The 22,896-nt window shown below is 40.7% G+C and overlaps 1 protein-coding gene across 2 annotated transcripts; it reads right to left on the reverse strand.

The window, feature by feature from the left end:
• Window positions 1-783: 783 nt before the first annotated feature.
• ZFP62 (ZFP62 zinc finger protein) lies at window positions 784-16,406 on the reverse strand. Of its 2 annotated transcripts, XM_055551902.1 has the most exons (3): window positions 16,318-16,390; window positions 15,646-15,772; window positions 784-4,219 (listed from the first exon to the last, which is right to left on the reverse strand). In XM_055551902.1, the coding sequence occupies exon 3, from the start codon at window positions 4,104-4,106 to the stop codon at window positions 1,503-1,505; it is 2,604 nt and encodes an 867-aa protein (XP_055407877.1). In that variant the 5' UTR covers window positions 4,107-4,219; window positions 15,646-15,772; window positions 16,318-16,390; the 3' UTR covers window positions 784-1,502. The 2 variants fall into 2 exon arrangements, with proteins under 2 accessions (XP_055407877.1, XP_055407874.1); XM_055551899.1 differs by lacking the exon at window positions 15,646-15,772 and having other exon boundaries at window positions 16,318-16,406.
• Between the last annotated feature and the right edge of the window lie 6,490 nt (window positions 16,407-22,896).

Here is a 22,896-nt window from a genome sequence, read left to right on the forward strand (position 1 = left end):
CCCAGGGATCAAACCCATGTCTCCAGCATTGGCAGGTGGGTTCTTTATGACCAGTGCCTTCTGGGAAGTCTCCAGTCTTACATATAGTTAACATACAGTCTATTTTGTGACTGACCATTCACCCAACCTGTCCACTCCTAGTGGTTATTATCCAGCCCCAGTATGAGGATCAATCCAATCTTCACTTCTGGTGGAGGTACCACATAATTTCTCATGAAAGCTGAGCTACTAGCCCTGAGGGATGAGTCCCCTGCTGCCCTCCTTGGCCTGCATCTGGTATAACTTACCCCACAAAGACAAGACACACAAATGGCTCTCTGTGTGTTCTTCCACCTAAAGTATGTCACAGCCTGTTTACTTTTGAAGAATTCCTTTATTGGAGTTTCACCTTACCTTGCCACAACTATCTGGCTCTTCATGGCTGAGAGTGAGCCCTGAACAGAAATTCATAACATTTTACAACAGACAATAAACACATGTAGTGCATGGAATCTTTACAATAACACAAACAATCAAACATTTAACAGGATTGTTAAGAAGCAGGAATTTTCTCCTATCCCCCAATAACAGGTAGCTACTTAGCTTTTCAGGTCCTGCAATAAAATGCCCTCCTGCTCAGAATTCCTATTCATAGGAATCCCTGAATCAATTCTTTCTGCATGTTGAGGATGTGTTCCATTAGTTATTAAATGTGCTAAATTTCTGTCCATGGTAGAACCCTTCATTTGTAGCATAATGTGTGTGTGTGATATTTTCACTTATCACACATTCATGATTCATTAAGGGTGTTTATTTGAAAAATTTTTAAGTTTCATCCATTCAATAGTGTATATCACAACATTACAACAGTATAGTCCATTCAACTTGAATTTATTTGAGTGACTTTCTCCTATTTTCTGTAAGATTTATAAGTCTATACTTTTTACATTTCCTACAATGAAATCCAAATTTTCACAAGTTGCCATCACTCCCCCAAATCAGTTATATCAAAGTTATTCTTCATGACCACTACTATATTAATTTATATTCCCTGAAGCCTGTTTCCTTTCCCTGAATTAGCCTATTGGAGGTCCTTCTTGGATCTTGTCCACTGACCAACAGATAACTGGAATTCAAAGCTATTCCTGAATTTCCTACATTTCTACTCAGAGAATTTACCCATATATGAACTTTCTGTTGGTGACTATGTGACTTCTAAATGAAGTCTTTTTCTCATCTGTATTTCTTATGTCCAGAAATGTCTACTTATTTTGAAGGCTTTTTTCATACTCCATCACTTTGATAGGTTTTATTCCCAGCATGAACTAAATATTTTATATTCCATAAGGGCTCACCTACTTCAACACCTTCCTTGCTGGCTATAACTGAAAATCACAGAGAAAAGAAATTACTCATGGTTTCATTTATACTGAGTAAATTATAAGCCATGAACAAGGACCTCAAATACTCTTATAAAGTTTTTCTTCCATTTGCGTTCCCTGATACTTGGTAAACTCTGCCTCCTACAGAGACATGCTCATCCTGGTCCCATCCAGAGCATTCCCTCCCTCATGAGTTCTCTTCTGTGATGTGCCACTATGACTTCCCATATTTGTCACACTTAAATATTCCCCTCCAGTATGGATTCTTTTATGCTTGGTGAGATTTGATCTGATATTGAAAGCCTTCCCACACTCGTTACATTGGTATAGCTTCTTTCCAGTGTGGATCCTTTTGTGTTGGTCAAGGACTGATCTATAATTGAAGGATTTCCCACACTCACAATTATAGGGCTGCTGCCCACTATGGACACTTTTATGGTTGATAAGACTCGAGTGTGAGATGTATGCTTTCCCACACTCATCACATCCATAGGGTTTCTCACCTGTGTGTATCCTTTTATGCACTGTGAGGCCTGAGCTGTTCCTGAATGCCTTCCCACAGCCATCACACACATAGGGTTTTTCCCCCGTATGAATCCTCTTGTGTTGGGAAAGGAGTGAGCTATAACTGAAAGACTTCCCACATTCAACACATTTGAAGGGTTTCTCCCCAAGATGGACTCTTTTATGGCTTATAAGAGTTCTGTTTGAGAAAAAAGCTTTTCCACATTCATCACATGTGTAGGGGGTCTTGCCAGGGTGGGTACTTTTATGGTTGATAAGGCTTGAGTGTGAGATGTAGGCTTTTCCACACACATCACATTTATAGGGCTTCTCACCAGTATGAATTCTTTTATGCACTTTAAGGCTCGAGTTGTTTCTGAAGACCTTTTCACACCTGTCACATTCATAGGGTTTCTCTCTAGTGTGGACCCTTCTGTGTTGAGAAAGAAGTGAGGTGTAGTTAAAAGATTTCTCACACACATCGCATTTGTAGGGCTTCTCCCCAAGATGAATTTTTTTGTGATTTATAAGGGTTCGGTATGTGATAAAGGCTTTCTCACACTCATCACACTTATAGGGCTTTTCCCCAGGGTGTACACTTTTATGATTTATAAGGCTTGAAAGCGAGATGTAGGCCTTCCCACATTCTTCACATTTGTAAGGTCTCTCCCCAGTGTGGATTCGTTTATGGACTTTAAGGCCTGAATTATTTCTGAAGGCTTTTCCACACTCATCACACCCAAAGGGTTTCTCCCTTGTATGAATCCTTTTATGTTGTTCAAGGGCAGAGCTGTAATTGAAGGATTTTTCACAATAACTACATTTATAGGGCTTCTCCCCAAGATGGATTCCTTTGTGGTTTTTAAGGCTAGAGCGTGAGATATAGGCTTTTCCACACACATCACACTTATATGGTTTTTCCCCAGTATGGAGTCGCCTGTGGACTTTGAGTCCTGAATTGTTTCTGAAAGTTTTTCCACAGACATCACATACATAAGGTCTCTCTCCAGTGTGAATTGTTCTGTGTTGAAGAAGAAGTGAGTTATAGCTGAATGATTTTCCACACTCCTTACATTCATGGGCTTTCTTCCCAGGGTGAATGCTTTTATGGACTGCCAGGCCTGAGCTATAGCTGAATGCTTTGCCACAGACATCACATTTGTAAGGTTTCTCTCCTGTGTGGATCCTTTTATGCACAATAAGGCCTGAACTGTTCCTGAAAGCCTTCCCACATTCATCACATTCATAAGGTTTCTCTCCTGTGTGGATAACTTTATGTTGAATGAGGAGAGAGCTATAATTAAATGATTTTTCACATTCATCACATTTATAAGGTTTATCTCCAAAGTGGATGCTTTTATGATTTAGAAGTGTTCTGCAGGTAATGAAGGCCTTCCCACACTCATCACATTCATAGGGTTTCTCCCCTGTATGAATCCTTTTGTGGACTCTAAGGCCAGAGCTATTACTGAAGGTTTTCCCACAGATGTCACATTCATAGGGCTTCTCACCTGTGTGGATCCTTTTGTGGACTCTAAGGCCAGAGCTGTTCCTGAAGGCCTTCCCACACTCACCACACTCATAGGGCTTCTCCCCAGTGTGAATTCTCTTATGCTGGTCCAAAACTGAGCTATAATTGAAGGACTTTCCACACTCATCACACTTACAGTTCTTTTCTCCAGAATGGGTGCTTTTGTGGTTTATAAGGCTGGAATAGGACATGTAGGCTTTCCCACATTCCTCACATTTGTACGGCTTCTCCCCAGTATGGATCCTCTTGTGGACTCGAAGGCTTGAGCTGCTCCGGAAAGTCCCTCCACAGTCATCGCACTCATAGCGTTTTTCACCAGTGTGCATAATTTTATGTTGAACAAGTCGGGAATTATATTTGAAGGATTTCCCACAGTCATCACATTTATGTGATTTCTTAACAGCACTGGCTTTTTGCTGTAGACTGGGATGAGAGTTTCCATTAATGCTTTCCACACATTTGACTTGTTCACTGTTTTTCTGTTCTATAGGGACAGTCTGGTGTGTAACATATTTTGAGCTCAGATGTAAGCTTTTCTCAGATGCCTCATCTTCCTGTTCTGTCTTTATATTTGCTGTATTCCTGGCTTTGCCAATCTTTTCCCTGAAGCCACTTTTGTCTTCCTTCATTCTTTTTCCCTCAGGCTTGTCCATCTGATTTTCTACCTTGCTATCCCAATCACAAGTTTCACCAACCTTAGACTCCTGCATATGATCCTTGTGAAGACCTTCCACTTTTGGCCACACAGATTCTGCATTTCGAATATTTTCATACTTTTCAGTTGATTCCTCATCCTCAGTGCCCCTCGTCTTCAAATGTGACACTAAACCAAGAAAATGAAAATGATACCTTCACTTTAGAAAAACTTAAGGAATTAATATCCAAATTCACTCATTTACTCCACAAATGTTTACTGACCACATATGGTGTGATAGGTACCATTTTTAACTGCTAGGGATACAATCATGGACATGCCGAAATTTCTGCCCCTGTGGAGTAATGTTAAAATGCTAGAGCCCTGGGTTGCCAATGGAACAGAGACGTTTTCTATTCCTGCATAATAGCTTAGCATGATGGCAAGTTGAAATGGATTGGAATGATGCACAGAATCAAGAGCAACAATGACCATTTGTTGAAAAATGCCACCTAGTCTCTGAAAATCAAACAGGGGGTCGAAAGAGTCTCTGAAGAATAGGAGACAGAAAGATTAATAAGACAAAAGCTAAGAAGTCATAAGCAGCAGAGGGTTGGCAAAACTAAAGGAGAAATCAGTACATGAGTGGAGGTAATGGGGAGTTGGTTATGAAATCATGAGGACAGTCATGTCAGAGATGAGAAAGAAAACAAGCGGCAGATGCCTGTTGTTGGTATAGCCTCCTGGATTTCCTCTCCAAGAAAACATTGACCCTGGAGAGTGGTTTAGTTAGGGAAGAACTCTACATGGAAGAACACACTCTGGCTTGCCAGGCAGATTCATTCATCCCCACTTTATGAACAGGCTAACTGCAGTCAGAGCATATCAAAGATCAGAAGCTAAAATACAAACTGTCAAGCAAAGGAAATGATACTGCCTAGGCATAAATACCTAGCTGTATGAGCCCCCCAAAAGCTACTTAAGCTCTTTATGCCAGTTTCCTCATCTGTAAAATGAGGGCAATAGCACTGTTGTATTAAATAACATATATAAGGTATGGAGAACACTGCCAGTCACTTGGTTAATTCTATATGCTATAGCACCTAATTCATTATTTAATCAAGGTCAGGTTATTGGATCAGGGTTGGAACCCAGGGATAAACCACAGGACTCAGGAAAGGCAAACTCCTTCTCAAAGCAGATTTTAAGGCCCAGGCAATGACTCCTTATTCCCTTGAAGGCACTCTACACAAAGCTGGCACTCTGTCAGCACGCACCTGCTAAAAGACTGACTCTTGAGAACAGAAGCAACAGTTCTAACTTAGTTGTCTCCCAGCCTTAGACAATTAGACATTTGTAATTAGACTTAGTTAAAATTCAGACCTCCCTCTTACCTGGGTATCAGACCCCCCACCCCCCTTGGTCAGTACTCTGTAATTCTACTTAGAAACTCTGTGTGAACATGTGATAAGAAAGACAGGCAATAAAACAAAAGTAAGATATATACTCTGGAGTGGACACATATAAACACCTGCACTCATGATCCAATTTATGCTTACAGGAGTGAATAATGTACTCTGAATTAACATTTACAGAACAGGAGTAGGAACTCAGAATATCACCAGGAAGCTAAAATAAAGAATCACTTGGTATACATTTAAAAAAATGAAGATGAAAAGGTAGTTCATCTGCGAAGGCTTCACAAAATGACTATTAAGTAATATCAGGTAAGAGATCATTAGAAGTCACTGAAGAATGGTGGCACAACCCTAGTTCCATGCTCCCTTTCTTTACAACCTTGGGCAGAGCAGTCATGCCATTTAAAATGTGAGGGCCACTGAGTGGTCACTGGAAATCCAGACCATCAATAGCAACACACTTTTTATCTGTGCTCTGAATCCTGCTCCTATCACATGAGGGACCCTGCTCCACCCATTCCCTTTGATCTGGGCCCCTCCACCTCTACTCACCCTCAGCTCTGAGAAGAGAAAGATGTTCAACGTTCTACAACACAAAATCAAATCCCCTGAAATTGCCAGGGAAACACAAAATTTGTCAGGGTGGAAAAAGAGAAAAATAAAAACTGTAAGGGAGGAGAACTACTCATACTATTTAAATATTCCAAAGGCTGTTATAACTAAAATAGTGTGGTGAAAAGTGAAAGTGATAGTTGCTCAGTTGTGTCTGACTCTTTGCAAGCCCATGGACTGTAGCCCACCAAGCTCTTCTGTCCACAGAATTCTCTAGGCAAGGATACTGGAGTGGGTAGCCATTCCCTTCTCCAGGGGATCTTCCTGACCAAGGGATCAAACCTGGGTCTACTGCATTGCAGATGGATTCTCTACTGTCTGAACCAAACAGCCAAACAGGGACGCCCAAACAGTGTGGTACTGGTATATAAAAAAACAGAATAGGATAAAAATCCAGAATAGTTCCAATTATACACAGAATCAAATATACGATAAAGATGGTATTTCAAATTAATGAAGCAAAAATGGTCTCTTTAATAGTGTTGGAAGTAGATCCATTCTTTACATCATTCACAGGAATAACTCCAATTGTAAGTGGAGTGAAGTGAAAGTTGTTCAATCATGTCCAACTCTTTGTGACCCCATGGACTATACAGTCCATGGAATTCTCCAGGCCAGAAAACTGGAGTGGGTAGCCTATCCCTTTTCCAGGGGATCTTCTCAACCCAGGGATCAAACCCAGGTCTCCTGCAATGCACGCAGATTCTTTATCAGCTAAGCCACAAGGGAAGCCCAAGAATACTGGAGTGGGTAGCTGATCCCTTCTCCAGACGATCTTCCAGACCCAGGAATCAAACTAGGGTCTCCAGCGTTGTAGGCAGATTCTTCACCAACTGAGCTATCAGGGAAGCCCTCTCCAAATGTAGCAGAACTCTAAATATTAAAAAGTGACACCAAAAAAAATAAATAAAAAGTGACACCAGAAGAAAACATGGGTGAATGCCTCTACAACCTGAGTACAGAAGAAGTTTTTTATGACCCAGATGCAATAAAAGATTAACAAAGCTGATTACATAGAAATAAAAGTAAACTTGCATGGCAAAAAATACCATTAGCAAAACCAAAAAAATAAATGACAAAGTGGAAGAAAATATCTGCAACGTATATTATATATAAAGGCTAATATCTCTACTATACAATGTTTTAAAGTTAAAGAGACTAAAAATCCTACAGAAAATGGGTAAAGAACATGAACAAACAATTCATATAAAGAAATACCAAAGTGGTCCTTAAACATGTTTTCAATTTCACTTATAATAAGACAAATGCAAATGAGAACTATACTAAGATCTCCTTTCTCACATGTTAGATTGGCAAATATTCAAAAGCTTAAAAATATACTCTTTGGGTGAGGCTGTGGAGATAGTCTCATACATTACTGAGAATGCAAATTGGCATAACCTCTGTTGAAGGAAATTTGCCAATACCTACACAACTATGTATGCATTATACTCCAATCCAGAAATCCCATCTAGGAATTTACACTGAAGATACACTTCCAACAATACAAAAACATATGTGCACAAAGTTATTCATTGTAGCATTATTTTTAATTACAAAATCTAGAAAATCATCTACATGTCCAAGCATAAAAAACTGGTGTATATGGCACATATACACAATGGAGTACTAAAAAGAAGAGGAACATTTCTATAAATTGTTAGGGAGCAATTTCCAGGATATGCTGTAAAGCAAAAGAGAGCATATATGCTACATCTTATGTAAGATGGAAAATAAAAAATAACAAGCATATAACTGTTTATCTTTTTAGTAATGAGAAAATCCACAAAACAGTGAAGGCTGTTTCCTATAAGGTATAGAGTCGGGGAATAGAACAGAAGAGAGAGGGGAAAGAGACACTCTGATTACAGCTTTCTGTATAGCTTTTACTCATGGAAACATGATAATGTTTTGCAGATTCAAAAAATAAAATTACATCAATAAGACTGGGAAAGAGGGAAAGCCATTAAACTATAAAGTGAATGGGAACCAATGAACTCATTTGTGTTTTACATGAATATGGTAAATATAAGACCGAAACAAAAAAAAAAAAAGGAAGAACTAACCCATGTCACTTGGGTACATAATATGTAACTTTGTAATACATACTCTCAGTTTGGGGAAGGCTGGAGTGACCAGTGGGAAAGAGCTGCAAACAACTTAACTAGTTTGGGAAGGTTTGTTTCCTATAGTGCTATGGGCAAAGCAATTCAGAAACAATTTTAGATCTATTACTAGACTGAGTAAATGTGTTGATTTAGTTGGGAGCCAGAGTTCTCCTAGAGGAAGAAGGAACATAATAATATGGAATAGGGGAAGACAAGAAAGACCCTGTGGGGACAAATCAGAGGTATTACTGTGAACTTATGATTTCTAAATTATATACAAATGTGCACATTATATAAATGTACATTCACATGTATGTATATTTGTATGTGGTGGTGGTGGTGTAGTCAATAAGTCATATCTGACTCTTGAGACCCCATGGACTATAGCCCACCAGGTTCTTCTGCCCATGGGATTTTCCAGGCAAGGATACTGGAGTGGGTTACCATTTCTTTCTCCAATATTTGTATGTATATGTGTGTAAATGTACATATATTCGCTAGCTTTGTTTGCTGAAAAGCTAAGAATCCAAAATATCTGAGTTAATGAGCACAATACACACCTTGTTCTTGGACTCTACTACCATTATCTACTAAAATGAACCTGGAGGATTCTAGGCTGGGGCCAGGATAGGTATAAGATGAGCTGAGACATCGTTATGACAGCAAATAAAAAAATGCTCAACAATGACAAAAAGATGATGTGGGCATATGACAAGACCACAAGAGCCAGCTTCAACACTGAATTTACGCTCCATAGCAATTATGTCAAGAATTATAAACCACTGAAAATAGGATTACATGAGTTCATACAGGTACAAACAGGAGAAAGGGAGGCCTCCTGTTTACAGGAGAATGCAAGGGCTGGTTGGTAAATGTGGAGGGAATAGAATTGGAAGAAAAAAAAAAATCAGCATTCTGCAACTATCAGAGTAAAGACTGGATCAGGGGAGAATTATCAAAGGATTCTAAGTCTAGGGGAATTCTCACGAGAAGCAGTATATATGCAAGGTCTTAAAATACTCCTTCACAGACTGCAAGGGAAAAAATAGTAATCACATAGTGAAGAGATTAAACCATGGCTTGGCTGGTCATCTTAAATTGGTATCACCAATGGGGGCAGATAAACATCATGTGACTCTAGACGTGACACCCTGAGAAGGACACATCACCTACAGAATGTATTACCTCAACTGAAAAATAAATATCAGGTAGATCAAATAAATCCAAAAAAAGAACATTCTACTAAAAGGTATTTATATTTTTCAAAAGTATCATTGTCATAAAATACAAAAGCTACAGAAATACTTCATATTAAAGCAGGATGAAGAGATTTGACCACTAAATTCAATATGTGCTATCAACTGGATCTGTACTGCAGGTAAAGGCTGTTATAAAAAATAACTGTGTCAACAGATGGAACTGGAATATGTATGGTAAGTCAGGCAAAAGTCATTAATAACTTTACTGAAGCTGACAACTGCACTGTAGTTATGCAAGAGAATATCCCTATAAATACACACTGAAGTGTTACAGATAAAGGGCCATGATGTGTATGTTACCCTCAAATGGTTTAGAAAAATAGATAGATATGCATGAAACAGTAAGAGAAAGAAGATAAAATGAAGTAAAAAGTTAACCACAGGTAAATGAATAAAGGGTATTTTTTTTCACTATTTTTTAATGTTTTAAATTTATTTATATTAAAAATAATGTGATAATTATTAGGATTTATTTTTTATTCTTTATCTTTTAAAAATTTTTATTGGAATACAGCTGATTTAAAATGTTGTTTCTGCTGCATTATTATTGAAAATTTTCTGTATATTGGAAATCATTCCCAATAAAAAGTTTGTGTGTGTGTGTGTGCGCTCACTCGTGACTCCATGGACAACAGCCTGCCAGGCTCCTCTGTCTATGGAATTTTTCCAGGTAAGAATACTGGATTGGGTTGCCATTTCTTCTCCAGGGATCTTCCCAATGAAAAAAATGTTAAAGTGTAAATTTAAAATGGTCTCAACTATTCCTTCCCCTTCAGATACTGCTTTTGCCATCCTGCCTCCTGTCCACAGTTGCATATTGAAAAAGTGGTCTTCAAGTCCCATCTCCCCACATGCCACATCTATTCAATCTGATTTATTCCACTCAGGCCATGCTGCATTAGCTTCTTCAGGGCCAGGTGCTGACTCCTGAGTTTGCTGACCCTTGGATGTTCTGGCCCCCTGTTCCATCTGAAACCTCTCCTCTTCTGACTCTACATAATCTTCCTAGGCAGTCCCATCTATATGTGTGGCTCCTATAAGCTGTCTTGCAGAGCCTCACCTCTCGCCCAGACCCCTTCTTCAATTAGTCTCATATCCACCCATCTTTTCTTCTGAATAAATCAGAAGTGGGCTCTCCCCTTTCCCTCACCACTCCACATCCAAAAGACCATTTAAGACCACCTATACAGTTCTCAACCCCAACTCCATTCCCACTGCTAAGAATTTAGTTTAAGCCCTCCTAAATTCCCTTCCAAACTTCTGCCATAGTCTCCCTACCTTCATTCTTAACCCTGTGCAATTTTTCTTCCAACACTATCAAGAATTTTGTAAAATGCACATGTGAGCCCTCCCCAATAAGTGTTTAAAGGCTATCTAGTGTGGTACTTGTGGAGAAGGCAATGACACCCCACTCCAGTACTCTTGCCTGGAAAATCCCATGGATGGAGGAGCCTGGTGGGCTGCAGTCCATGGGGTCACTAAGAGTCGGACATGACTGAGCGACTTCACTTTCACTTTTCACTTCCATGCATTGGAGAAGGAAATGGCAAACCACTCCAGTGTTCTTGCCTGGAGAATCCCAGGGACGGGATAGCCTGGTGGGCTGCCGTCTATGGGGTTGCACAGAGTTGCACACGACTGAAGCGAAGCAGCAGCAGCAGTGTGGTGCTTGAAACTTTCTGCATCTCACCAGCTGGAGCAACTTGCTGGGGCCATACTAATTCACCCCTTGCTGACACCACACTTAGAATCCTTGGCCCAGATGGTTGGACCCTTTCCCCTCTGATAAGCTAATTCTCAATTCCCTTCATGTCCTCTGGGATTCCTTGTTTGATTGGCTGTGGCCTGGCCTGGTCTGTGTGAAATTGCAAGTACTTCACTGTTTACACCTCTGGCCTAGGCAGACTCCAGGAGTCTCCCTGTTCTAGCCCTGCTTAACCTCCTCTGTTTGGAAAGAAGCAGATTTTCCTATCATCTGATGTAGTCCACCCAGTCCTCTTAATGACTGAAATCAAAACAGGGCAATATACATGTGCATCTTCACTGAAAGCAGATGGTCGGCAATGGAATTCATATTATGAATTGACTAAAGAAAATTGATGACTAAGAAAAGGTCAGTCAAAAACACAAGCAGAAAAGCTCAAAAACATAATGATAGTACTAGGAGACTTGCAAACTAGTAGAAGAGTCTAGCAGGAATATAACCAACATATGATAATAATGGCAGACATAAAGCATGGATGAGGGAAGAAGGGGAAGGGACATACTCTGCTTCAAAGAACTAAGAAAAGCTTCAGGAAGAAAGGGCTAGTTCCACCAGACAGAAGAGCAGATGCAAAGGGTTGGTGTTCACCATGCCCTGGACATATGGAACAGACGATGGCAGGCACAACTGGATAGGTGGGCAAAAATAAGGGCTGCAGCAGGGTCTGACCATCATACTAAGGAGTCCAGGCTTGATTCAGAGGAGTTTTAGGTGGAGTGGAAAACTCAGATATGCATTTTGGAAGATCACTTATTCTATCAAATCAGGAAGTTAAAGGGGCTAGATAGGAAACATTTTAGGCTTTGTGGGGCACATACAATTCTATCACTTGTTTTTCTTTTTGGCTTGCTTTTAAGCATTTCTTTTAAAATGTAAAAACCATTCTCTGCTTGCAGGCCATATAAAAACAGATCAGAGATCCAGAAGTCTGCCAATTCCTGCTAGACAAAATCAAGGAATCAGAATTAATTTAGGATGGTGTGAGATAATGGCATTTTGGCTACATTTGAAGTGTTTTTTTTTTTTTTTTTTTAAGACTATGCTAGGTGAAATGGCATAATGTCTGGAATTTCCTTTAAAATACTTCAACAAAGAAAAATAAAATGGGAAAAAGGAAAAAAATATAGCAGAATCCTAATAATTGTTGAATCTGAATGATGGATGTACCAAGTTCATTATACTATTCTACTTTCCTATTATGTTTACATTTTTTCATAATGTAAAATTAAAAGAAATAAAGATTACTCATTCTAGCTGCAATGGGAGAATGGATTGAGGAGGAGAGAGAACTGAGTACTAGAGTCTGGAAGATTATTATAATCCAATTAATACTGATGTGGTGGCTAGCTCATGTGTCCCCTATGACACAAGAAAGGAATCACTTCAAAATCACAATTCCTACACAGAAAGGGCCAGATGGGTTTAATTTCTTTAAAGTTCTCAAGGCTAAAGGGGAACTCCTCTCTAATCAGTTCTCAACAGAGAGAAAACTAGTTCTATCCATATAGCCTACTTATATAAGTTAAAAGTTTAAGCAATAGTAAGACATCCACTCCTTCTAAATTACATAGAACCCACAACATCTAGGCACTTCTGTGCTTCACATTATTCATGTTCTACCACCAATGCCTGGAAAAGCTCATGCAGAGAGTAAGAATCTGTCCTTAATTTTTGCTATCCCTGCCCAGTAAAGTCAGGAGCCACTTCTCAAGAGATTAGACAACTCACAAGAGAGGAATTGTGGCTTACTCTGGCTGAAAATTCCCACCTTAACAACAGACTTCAACAAGCAACAGGTACAACACATCTGCAGCTACTGAGGATTTTCAGAGTACCAACCATATTCCACAAATCAATCTACCATCTAGATTCTGTGTCTTAAGTTGTTGGATATTATACTGGACTTGAAAGTGACCAAAAAAAGAAAGAAAAAGAAAATAAGAGTGAATATGAGCACAAAATGCTTACAGACTCAGAAGAAGTGAAAGGATAGGACAAATGAAAGATGAGACTAAGGAGTGTGTGAGAAAAGTGTTATGCAGATGGGAAGAAAGTACGGTTTCTGCTTTAGTTATTGCATTTAGTTTATAAGTATTGGAATTGTAAATGGTTAACATAAGTTGGTTCTACTGCTTAATCCTTATGATTAAGGGTGATTTTTTCCTTAAAGTAAAAAATGAAATAGATCATTCTCATACCTAGTAATGGGGAATAAAATCCTAGTCATCCTAAGGAATAACGTAAGCAAAGGAGATTTTGAAAGGGGGACAGAGATTTTCTGAAGCTAAAGGGGCAAGACTGGCTTGAAGAGTGTCATTAATAGACAGTTGTTTGGGCTACTGTAAGGCTAGGTATCATAAACACAAGTATCAGGAGAGAAAAGCTACTTGGTTTAATTTGTTCTTCAAACACTGTATGACATGTCAATCCCTTCTTTAAAAATTCTTGCTCAGATATGCCCTGGGACAAAGTCACTGGGTGTTCCGTAGTTTGAAGTTAACAAAGAAACTGGAAACAACCCAAATGGCCTTACTAGATCTTATAAAATGATGGTACATCCAAAACATCCAAAGCTACAGGACTGGAAAAGGTCAGTTTTCATTCCAATCCCAAAGAAAGGCAATGACAAAGAATGTTCAAACTACCACACAACAGCACTCATTTCACATGCTAGCAAAGTAATGCTCAAAATTCTCCAAGTTAGACTTCAACAGTGCGTGAACTGAGAACTTCCAGATGTTCAAGCTCAATTTAAAAAAGGCAGAGGAACCAGAGATCAAACTGCCAACATCTGTTAGATCATAGAAAAAGGGAATTCCAGAAAAACATCTACTTCTGCTTCACTATGCTATGTGCCTTTGACTGTGCTAAAGCCTTTGTTGTTTTTCCACAACAAACTGTGAAAAATTCTTCAAGAGATGGGAAAAGCAGACCACCTGACCTGCCTCCTGAGAAATCTGTATGCAGGTCAAGAAGCAAGTTAGAACCGGACATGGAACAAAGGACTGGTTCAAAAATGGGAAAGGAATATGTCAAGGCTGTATATTGTCGCCCTGTTTATTTAACTTTATGCAGAGTACATCATGTGAAATACTGGACTAGATAAACCAGAAGCTGGAATCAAGATTGCTGGGAAACATACCAATAATCTCAGATATGCAGATGACACCACCCTTATGGCAGAAAGTAAAGAGGAACTAAAGAGTATCTTGATGAAAGTGAAAGAGGAGAGTGAAAAAGCTGGCTTAAAACTCAACATTCAAAAAACAAAGATCATGGCATCCAGTCCCATCACTTCATGGCAAATAGATGGGGAAACAATGGAAACAGTGACGCACTTCATTTTGGGGGGCTCCAAAATCACTGCAGATGGTGACTGCAGCCATGAAATTAAAAGATGATTGCTCCTTGGAAGAAAAACTATGAGAAACCTAGACAGCATACTAAAAAGCAGAGACATTACTTTGCTTACGAAGGTACGTCTAGTCAAAGCTATGGTTCTTCCAGTAGTCATGTGTGGATGTGAGAGTTGGATCATGAAGGCTGAATACAGAAGAACTGCTACTTTTGAACCGTGGTGTTGAAGAAAACTCTTAAGAATCCCTTGCACTGCAAGGAGATCAAACTAGTCAATCCTAAAGGAAATCAGTCCTGAATATTCATTGGAAGGACTGATGCTGAAGCTCTAATACTCTGGCCACCTGATGGAAAGAGCCAACTCATTAAAAAAGACCCTGATGCTGGGGAAGATTGAAGGCAGGAGGAGAAGAGGATGACAGAGGATGAGATGGTTGGATGGCATCACTGATTCAATGGCCATAAGTTTGAGCATGCTCCAGAGATGGTGAAGGACAGGGGAGCCTGGCGTGCTGCAGTCCATGGGGTCACAAAGAGTCAGACAAGAGTGAGCGACTGAACAACAACAAAAACATTCAAACAATGGCCATGCCACTCCAATACTGCAGTGCTGTATTTAAAAAAAGAAATAAAGAAAGAAAAAAAAAAGCTTTGTGTTCTGATGACCTCTAACACAGATTAAGTAAATGAAGCAAGGTGCAGAATTTTGAACAGTACCTTACCATCTGTGTGAAAAAAAGGAGGGACTAAGTACATTCAAATTTGCCAATATGTTTGCATAAAGAAACTGGATACACTCAAATTACCTATCAAATGTGGTTGGTTTTCTAAAGGGATTGGGCCTAGAAAGATGGCTGAACAGAGGGAGATCTTTTCATTGATATCTTTTCACATTTTTAATATCTGAACCATATGAATACATTACATAGTCAAAAACTTATTTAAGGAAATATCCTCCTGCTTTCAAAAAGGAAACACTCCTGTGGCCTCCTAGTCCAAACGTCTTAGAGCAGCACACCCAGCCCCAGCTTCCATTCCTCTTTCACATCCCCATGCCTGGATTCCCTAGAAGCCTCCTCGACCTATTTCTTCCTACCTAGTCAATTCCCTCTCATTGTGAGAGGCACCGACAAACAGCCTCTTCCCGGATCTCTCGTCTGTACAGAAGGTGAACTCTCCTAGGGCGAAGGCCAGGCAGCGCCTCCCAGCGATTCGATCAACACCTGCGGCAGTAGTCTCTCAACATAACGGCCCCACCAAACAAAACAAAAAAGGTGTGGGGCGGGGAGGTCAAATAACATGACCCCTCGGGATCCTTCCAAAGCTCGTATTCACTCTCAAATCCCAGGGACAAACTTAACTGCCACGGGCGCAGAACTGGGGGCTTTCTTTAAAGCACTGATTTTCTGGGTTCCCCTTTCGCCCGAGACAGCAGCGAAGAGCTGAGAAACACGGGTATGGGGGCCCCAGCCCTTCTCCACACACCTGGAAGCCCCACCCCAGCCCTGGCCCGCTCGGACAGCCGAAGTTGGGGCCCACAAGGAACCCGATATGTTCCAGGGGTGGGCCCTACACCTCTAGGCCGACCCGAGGTCTTCCCTCCCCTCTACTTCCCCAATGAGCTTCCTAAGGTGTGTGTAGGGAGAGGGCGCGCTTACTCCCCGACCCCTCCCAAGATCCGAGGAATAGCCGAGACCCGGCCAAGAAGGCAAGGGCGTGGCAAGCTAGGGCCGAGGGCGGGAGCGCGGGCGGCCTCGGACTCACGTACTGGTTGTGGCGGCGCCGCGGGAGCCCGGCCGCCGGCGGGACAAAAGCGCGGACGGCCCGGCCGGAAAAACCCAGGCCCGCTCTGGGGCACTTCCGAGTCCTCTCTACGAGGCTGGAGGACTGACTCGATGCTAGCTCCTTTTTTTCGGGCACGTGACCAGTGGCACTCTGCGAAGGCATCCGCGGCTAGACAGCACTTGTTCCTTTACAGTTATATATATATATATAACATATGTTTATAACATATATATATTTAATTTAATTTATAAATTAATGTGAAGTGCTCATCGTGGCGCGCGTTGGGGACGAACTCACGAAGATTACAGTTTTCTAGGACTTTAACTTGCGGCAGGGTGGACAATATAAAGCAAACGTCTGACTCGGTAGAAAAAACACCTAAGAACCTATGTACTTGAAGCTAAGTCGGTTCAAGTACACAGCGGGTACTTAATGTACCTCGGGGAGGGACGAGGGAGGGCGGAGGAGCACAAGGGGACTTAGAAGCCCGACTGTGTTCGAGGGGCTGGCGCGGTGGCCGGAGTGCTCCTACCCACAGAGACCCGCAGCCCTGAATCAAACCTGATCCCAACCCTTCAGTGGCTCAAGCCGGGCAGTGACCCCCTGATGTCGGCTCCTGAAACCCCAGCTTGAGATGACTGAAAAGCGATGCTTTCTTTTTGCAGTAACATCTAAATACCTTAAGTAATTACAAAATTCGTTTTTGAGGCCACATTGTGAATACTGATACACACAAAACTGCTTTCCGTTCTTTAAGAGGCATCCGTAGGACTCTAGACAACTGACGACTTGATACTATCATCCACTTTAAACGATCAGAAATTTTACATCTTTTTGGTTTTTCTCCTCAAACTTGTATTTTTATGCACCTCACAGTTTTTATCCTAATCTAAAATATTTTCATTCTAAGTACATCATTGAATTCGATCCTATTGTAAAAAGTTTTATGCAAGTTTTATTGCTCACCCTATTGTGCATTTCTGTAACAAAATTAGAAATTTACAACTTTTTCTCGTGCTAAGTATTTTCTGGATTATTAAAGTATACATATTGCAAAATACTACTATCAATTCTTAGACAAAAAGTGAAACGCTTTTTTGGTCTGTGCTCCATTTTCTTTTCTGCCGGGGCTTTTCTTTCGTTGCAGGGAGCCAGGGCTACTCTCTAGTTGCAGTCCTGGGTTTTCTCATTTCGGTGTCTTCCCTTGTGGAGAATGGGCTCTAAGGAGAGGGGGCTTTAGTACCTGGTGGTGCGTGGGTCCAGGCTCCAGAGCACAGACTCAATAGTTGTGGCATATGGACTTAGTTGCTCGTTGGCATGTGGGATCTTCTCAGACCAGGGATTGAACCATATCTCCTATGTTGGCAGGCAAATTCTTTACCGCTGAGCCACCAGGGAAACCCTAAGATGGATTTTTAAACAATTCAATGATATAGGAAAATTAATTGGATGGATTTTACTTATCTAGAGTTGTTATGGGAGAGTAGTTTCTTGCCTTTGGAAGAAAAAGTTCAGAGATGAGATAAGGAGGTCAAGAAAACAAAGCAGGGATTTAAGCCATAGAGTGGCAGGCTTTTGCAACCCCATGGACTGTAGTCCACCAGGTTCCTCTGTCCATGAAATTCTCCAGGCAAGAATACTGGAGAATGGATGGCCATTCCCTTCATCCAGGAGATCTTCCCAACACAAGGATCAACCCCCAGTCGCCTGTGTGTCAGGCAGATACTTCACCATCTGAGCCAAAGCCACAGTACATGCTCAAAGGAAGAGCGGGCAGACTTAGGTATCTGCCGAGTTTCTTTAGTAAGCTCGTGATATGGAGTGGCAAAATGAATGGACAGAATATTCATTGGGGAGGAAGGGGTTTGGAGTCATATTTCCTGATTTTCATCACAGCTCCATCTTCCAGAGGGGAAGGAGGGATTTTTGTCCTTATTTAGCCTTGATCAGAACTCACTCCAGTATTCTTGCCTGGAGAATCCCATGGACAGAGGAGTCTGGCAGGCCACAGTCCACAGGGTCCCAAAGAGTTGGACATGACTGAAGCAATTTCATATGCCTGCATCCACAAGCCTTGATCAGAAGTGTCATGGCATAGGTGCATGACGAGAACGTCTTACCTGTAAGGCTAATTTTATTGTAATGAAGGCATAAGGAGAAACAGGTTACATTTGGACCCCAGAGATTCCCAGCTTTATCTGCTTACACTTATCACCCCAGAATGTGTGGTTTCCTGTCAGTCTGGAGGTTCCTGCTTTTCTTTGTTTGCCCAAGGACCCTCATTGTTTACAGGATGCGTGGCTTCCTACCACTTGGCCTATGTCCCTCCTTTCTCTGCTCATTTCTAGATATCTGCCTGTTCTAACAGAGTAAGAAAATGTTTGGCATTATTTCTATACCTCTTAACATTTTTTATAGATGTGAGTAAATAGAAGGAATAGAAGGGGTTTCCTTGAAGCAGTTGGTTTTTGATCCATTTGGCACCATACTAGTATGAGATTTGCTTTCTCATAGAGGAGACCAGGCAGCTTCAAACCCTAGGGAGGAACAGAGTCTCAGGACTTTCTCAGGTCTTGTGGTTTTAGGCAAAAGCACACACATGTGTTGAGAATTGGGATTTTTGAGCTTCCCCGCAAAGTAGCCAAGAACAGGGGTCCCCAACCCTTGGGCTCATGGACCATTAGCGGTCCATGGCCTGTTAGGAACTGGGCCTCACAGCAGAAGGTGAGCAGTGGGAGAGCAAGCAGAGCTTCATCTGTATTTACAGCTGCTCCCCATTGCTCACATTAGAAAGACAAAAGATATAGTGCTGATGTTGCCCAGAATTCACCTCTTAGGGTTCATCTGCCCCTTTGGAGTAGTTCAACTGCAGATTAATGTCAAGCTATGCCCAAAGGGGCTGGCTTCCAATTACACTTTTAATCATTAAATTTGGTTACAAAATTTTAAAATAAAACTCCTTCTCCCACTATGACATAATGTCAGCTCATTATGTGAAATTGGAAAAGAGAAAAATTAGGAAAAGCAATCACTTTTAATCTCGTTACCTAGTGACAATCACTGTTAATCACATATTAGTAAAGTTCTTTTTCTTTCTATTGCCACTTTTCAGATATTTTTCAGATAGTTATAAATATTCTATATCTACAAGTTTTAGATAGTGCTTTTTACAGATAATTTTGAAAGTGAAAGTCGCTCAGTCGTGCCCGACTCTTTGCAACCCCATGGACTATACAGCCCATGGAATTCTCCAGGTGAGAGTACTGGAGTGGATAGTTGTTCCCTTCTCCAGTGTATCTTCCCAACCCAGGGATCAAACCCAGGTCTCCTGGATTGCAGGCAAACTGTTTACCAGCCAAGCCACCAGGGAAGCCCACAAATGATTTTATACATTATCATTTCCATGTTGTTATTATTTGTGATACTCTGAAAGTGTTAGTTCCTCAGTTGTGTCTGACTCTTTGTGACCCTATGTACTGTAGCCCTCCCGGCTCTTCTGTCCATGGGATTCTCCAGACAAGAATACTGGAGTGGGTAGCCATTTCCTTCTCTCAGGGAATCTTCCCAACCCAGGGATCAAACCTGGATCGCCCGCATTGCAGGCACATTCTTTACCATCTGAGCCACCAGGGAAGCCCCTTGAACTATAATCTCCTCAACTTTTCTATTGTTAATAATTTAAGTTCTTACTAAGCCTCCTTTAAAAAAACAAGTCAGTGTTATAATACATAGTAGTGTGCAAAAGCTTTTTCTATCTTTTGCTTGAAATAGTTGGCAAGAACAGTCAAGAAACAGAGGAAGCAATCAGAGAAGAGAACCCGAGAAGCATGTCAGCCCTCCTACCATCATTTCCCACTGCAGCTGGATAAAGAAAAGCAAAATATAAATGCTGGAAAGCAGGGGTATAATTATCCTATTTGTGGATAAAAAGATTTCACTTTTGGAAATCCCTAGAGATTCAGTTAAAAAAAAAAACTAAACTAGAATAAATAGTAAAAGAATTCTGTAAGGGGTGTGATTCCAAATTAACATACATAAACCAATAGTTTTCTTATATACAAACTAGAATTAGAATAGTGGAAAGATTTTATACTTACAATAGAAACAAATACTCAGGACAAATACCCAGAAATTAACAAGATACAAGCAAGACCCTATGTGAAGAATAGTTACATTGCTTCAGGGGTCACAAAAGATTAACTCACTTTATGGAAAGATTCTCCAAAGCACAGTTCACTGGTGTGGATTCAGCATCAGAACAATGTTATTTCTGCTGCTGCTTCTGCTAAGTAGCTTCAGTCGTGTCCGACTCTGTGCGACCCCATAGACGGCAGCTCACCAGGCTCCCCCATCCCTGGGATTCTCCAGGCAAGAACACTGGAGTGGGTTGCCATTTCCTTCTCCAATGCATGAAAGTGAAAAGTGAAAGTGAAGTCGCTCAGTCGTGTCTGACTCTTAGCGACCCCATGGACTGCAGCCCACCAGGCTTCTCCGTCCATGGGATTTTCCAGGCAAGAATACTGGAGTGGGGTGCCATTGCCTTCTCCGAATGTTATTTCTAAATTTATGTTATTTAAATTTATTTGTAACTAATAATCCCAATTAAAAATAGCAATAAAATTTTCTTCAGCAACACACAATTGATTCTAAAGTCCATGTGAAAAAATGAACAAGCTCTTGCTTGTTTCTAACTAGGAAATGCCTGAAAAAAAAGTGATGAGAGAACACTATTATATTAATGATTAAACTGGTGTAATTATGAGACATAAAGTCTAAAAGTAGACATAAAGAGTCATGGGTATTTAGTATCTGACAAAGGTTTCACTTCAAATCCGTGGGGAAAACGTGGTGTGGGGACAACTGTCAAATATTAGAAAAACATAAGTTTGGATTCAAACCACTGCTTTATATCAGGATAAACTCCAGACGCATCGAAGACTTAAATGTGAAACATGCCCACACTAACCTTCATCACCATTGCTGCTATCACCTCCGTAAGAAAGAACCACAGGACATTTCTTAGATTGTACTGGAATGGAGCAATTCCAGTATGAGCAATTCTCTGTTGTTTAACACAAAACCCAGAAACCATTAAAGTGAAGTGATCGATTCAAATACACAAAAACATTTTATTTTAAAACCACCATGAGAACAATGAAAAATCAAGTAGCTAACTGGGAAAAGTATTTGCATCATATATCACAAAGGGTAAATTTCCCTGATACACAGAAAACTCCTCCAAAACTGGTAAGAAAGATCAACAATCTGATAGAGAAATGGGTTCACAGGAAAGTATAGACAAGTGATTCATAACAACAAACGCAAACCTAAACTGCATAGAGATACTATTTTTCTCTTATCAGAATGGCAAAGATCCATAATTGTAAACAAAAAAATTTTTTTAAATTCTGTATTTCGATGTTATAAGAGTATTTCCTTTATTATTGTTATTTGGCTGTGCTGAGTCTTCATTGCTATGCCTGGGCTTTGTCTAGTGGGAGCAGGTGGGGCTACTGTGTACTTGTGAGGCATGGGCTTCTCACTGCAGTGGCTTCTCTTGTTGCAGAACATGGGCTCTAGAACATGGGCTCTAGAGCACAGGCTCAGTAGTTGGGGGCACATGGGCTTGGTTACCCTGAGGCATGTGGAATCTTCCTGGATCAGGGATCGAAATCATGTCCCCTAACCACTGGAACACCAGGAAAGTCCCAAAGATTCAAAATTTTGATAACACACTGTGGTGATGGAAATGGGGGAAGCAGCCCTTCTCCTGAATGTTGGAGGCAATGCAGACTCTCCCAAGTCCCGGGAAGGCACTTGGCAGTATGGATCCCCACACATACATCTTTTTTATTCTTTTAATTAAGCTATAGCTCATGTACAACACTGTATGTCACAGGTGTACAATATAGTGATTCACAATTGGTTTCCCAGGTGGTGCCAGTGGCAAAGAACCTGCCTGCCAATGCAGGAGATTCGAGAGTCACGGGTTTGATCCCTGGCTGAGGAAAATTCCCTGGAGGAGGACATAGAAACCCACTCTAGTATTCTTGCCTGAAGAATCCCATGGACAGAGGACTCTGGTGGGCTATGGTCCATAGGGTTGTGAAGAGTTGGACACAACTGAAGCGACTTAGCATGCACGCTTGCATATTCCATTTCCAGTCATTATAAAATGTTGACTATATTCCCTATGCTATACAATATATTCTGTAGATTTTAAAAAAAATATATATATATAATAGTTTGTACCTCCAATCCTCCACCCATATTTTGCCCTTCCCCTTTTCTTCTCCCACTGGTAACCACTGGTTTGTTCTCAGTTTGTATAAGTCTGTTTTTTTGTTTGTTTGTTTGTTATATTCACTAGTTTGTTTTACTTTTTAGATTCCACATATAAGTGATATCATACAGTATTATACATCCTTTGCCTTGGCAGTTTTGGTCTAGAAATTCACCATGCTAGAGTAGTGAACAGTGTGTGCAAAAGGCATTCACAGTAGCATTTTTAAAATTAAGAGATTGAAGAAAGGCCTTAAAAGTCCAAAGTAGGAAAGTGATT

The sequence above is a fragment of the Bubalus kerabau genome, chromosome 1 (assembly GCF_029407905.1).
Source record: "Bubalus kerabau isolate K-KA32 ecotype Philippines breed swamp buffalo chromosome 1, PCC_UOA_SB_1v2, whole genome shotgun sequence".
NCBI classification, from domain to species: Eukaryota; Metazoa; Chordata; class Mammalia; order Artiodactyla; family Bovidae; genus Bubalus; species Bubalus kerabau.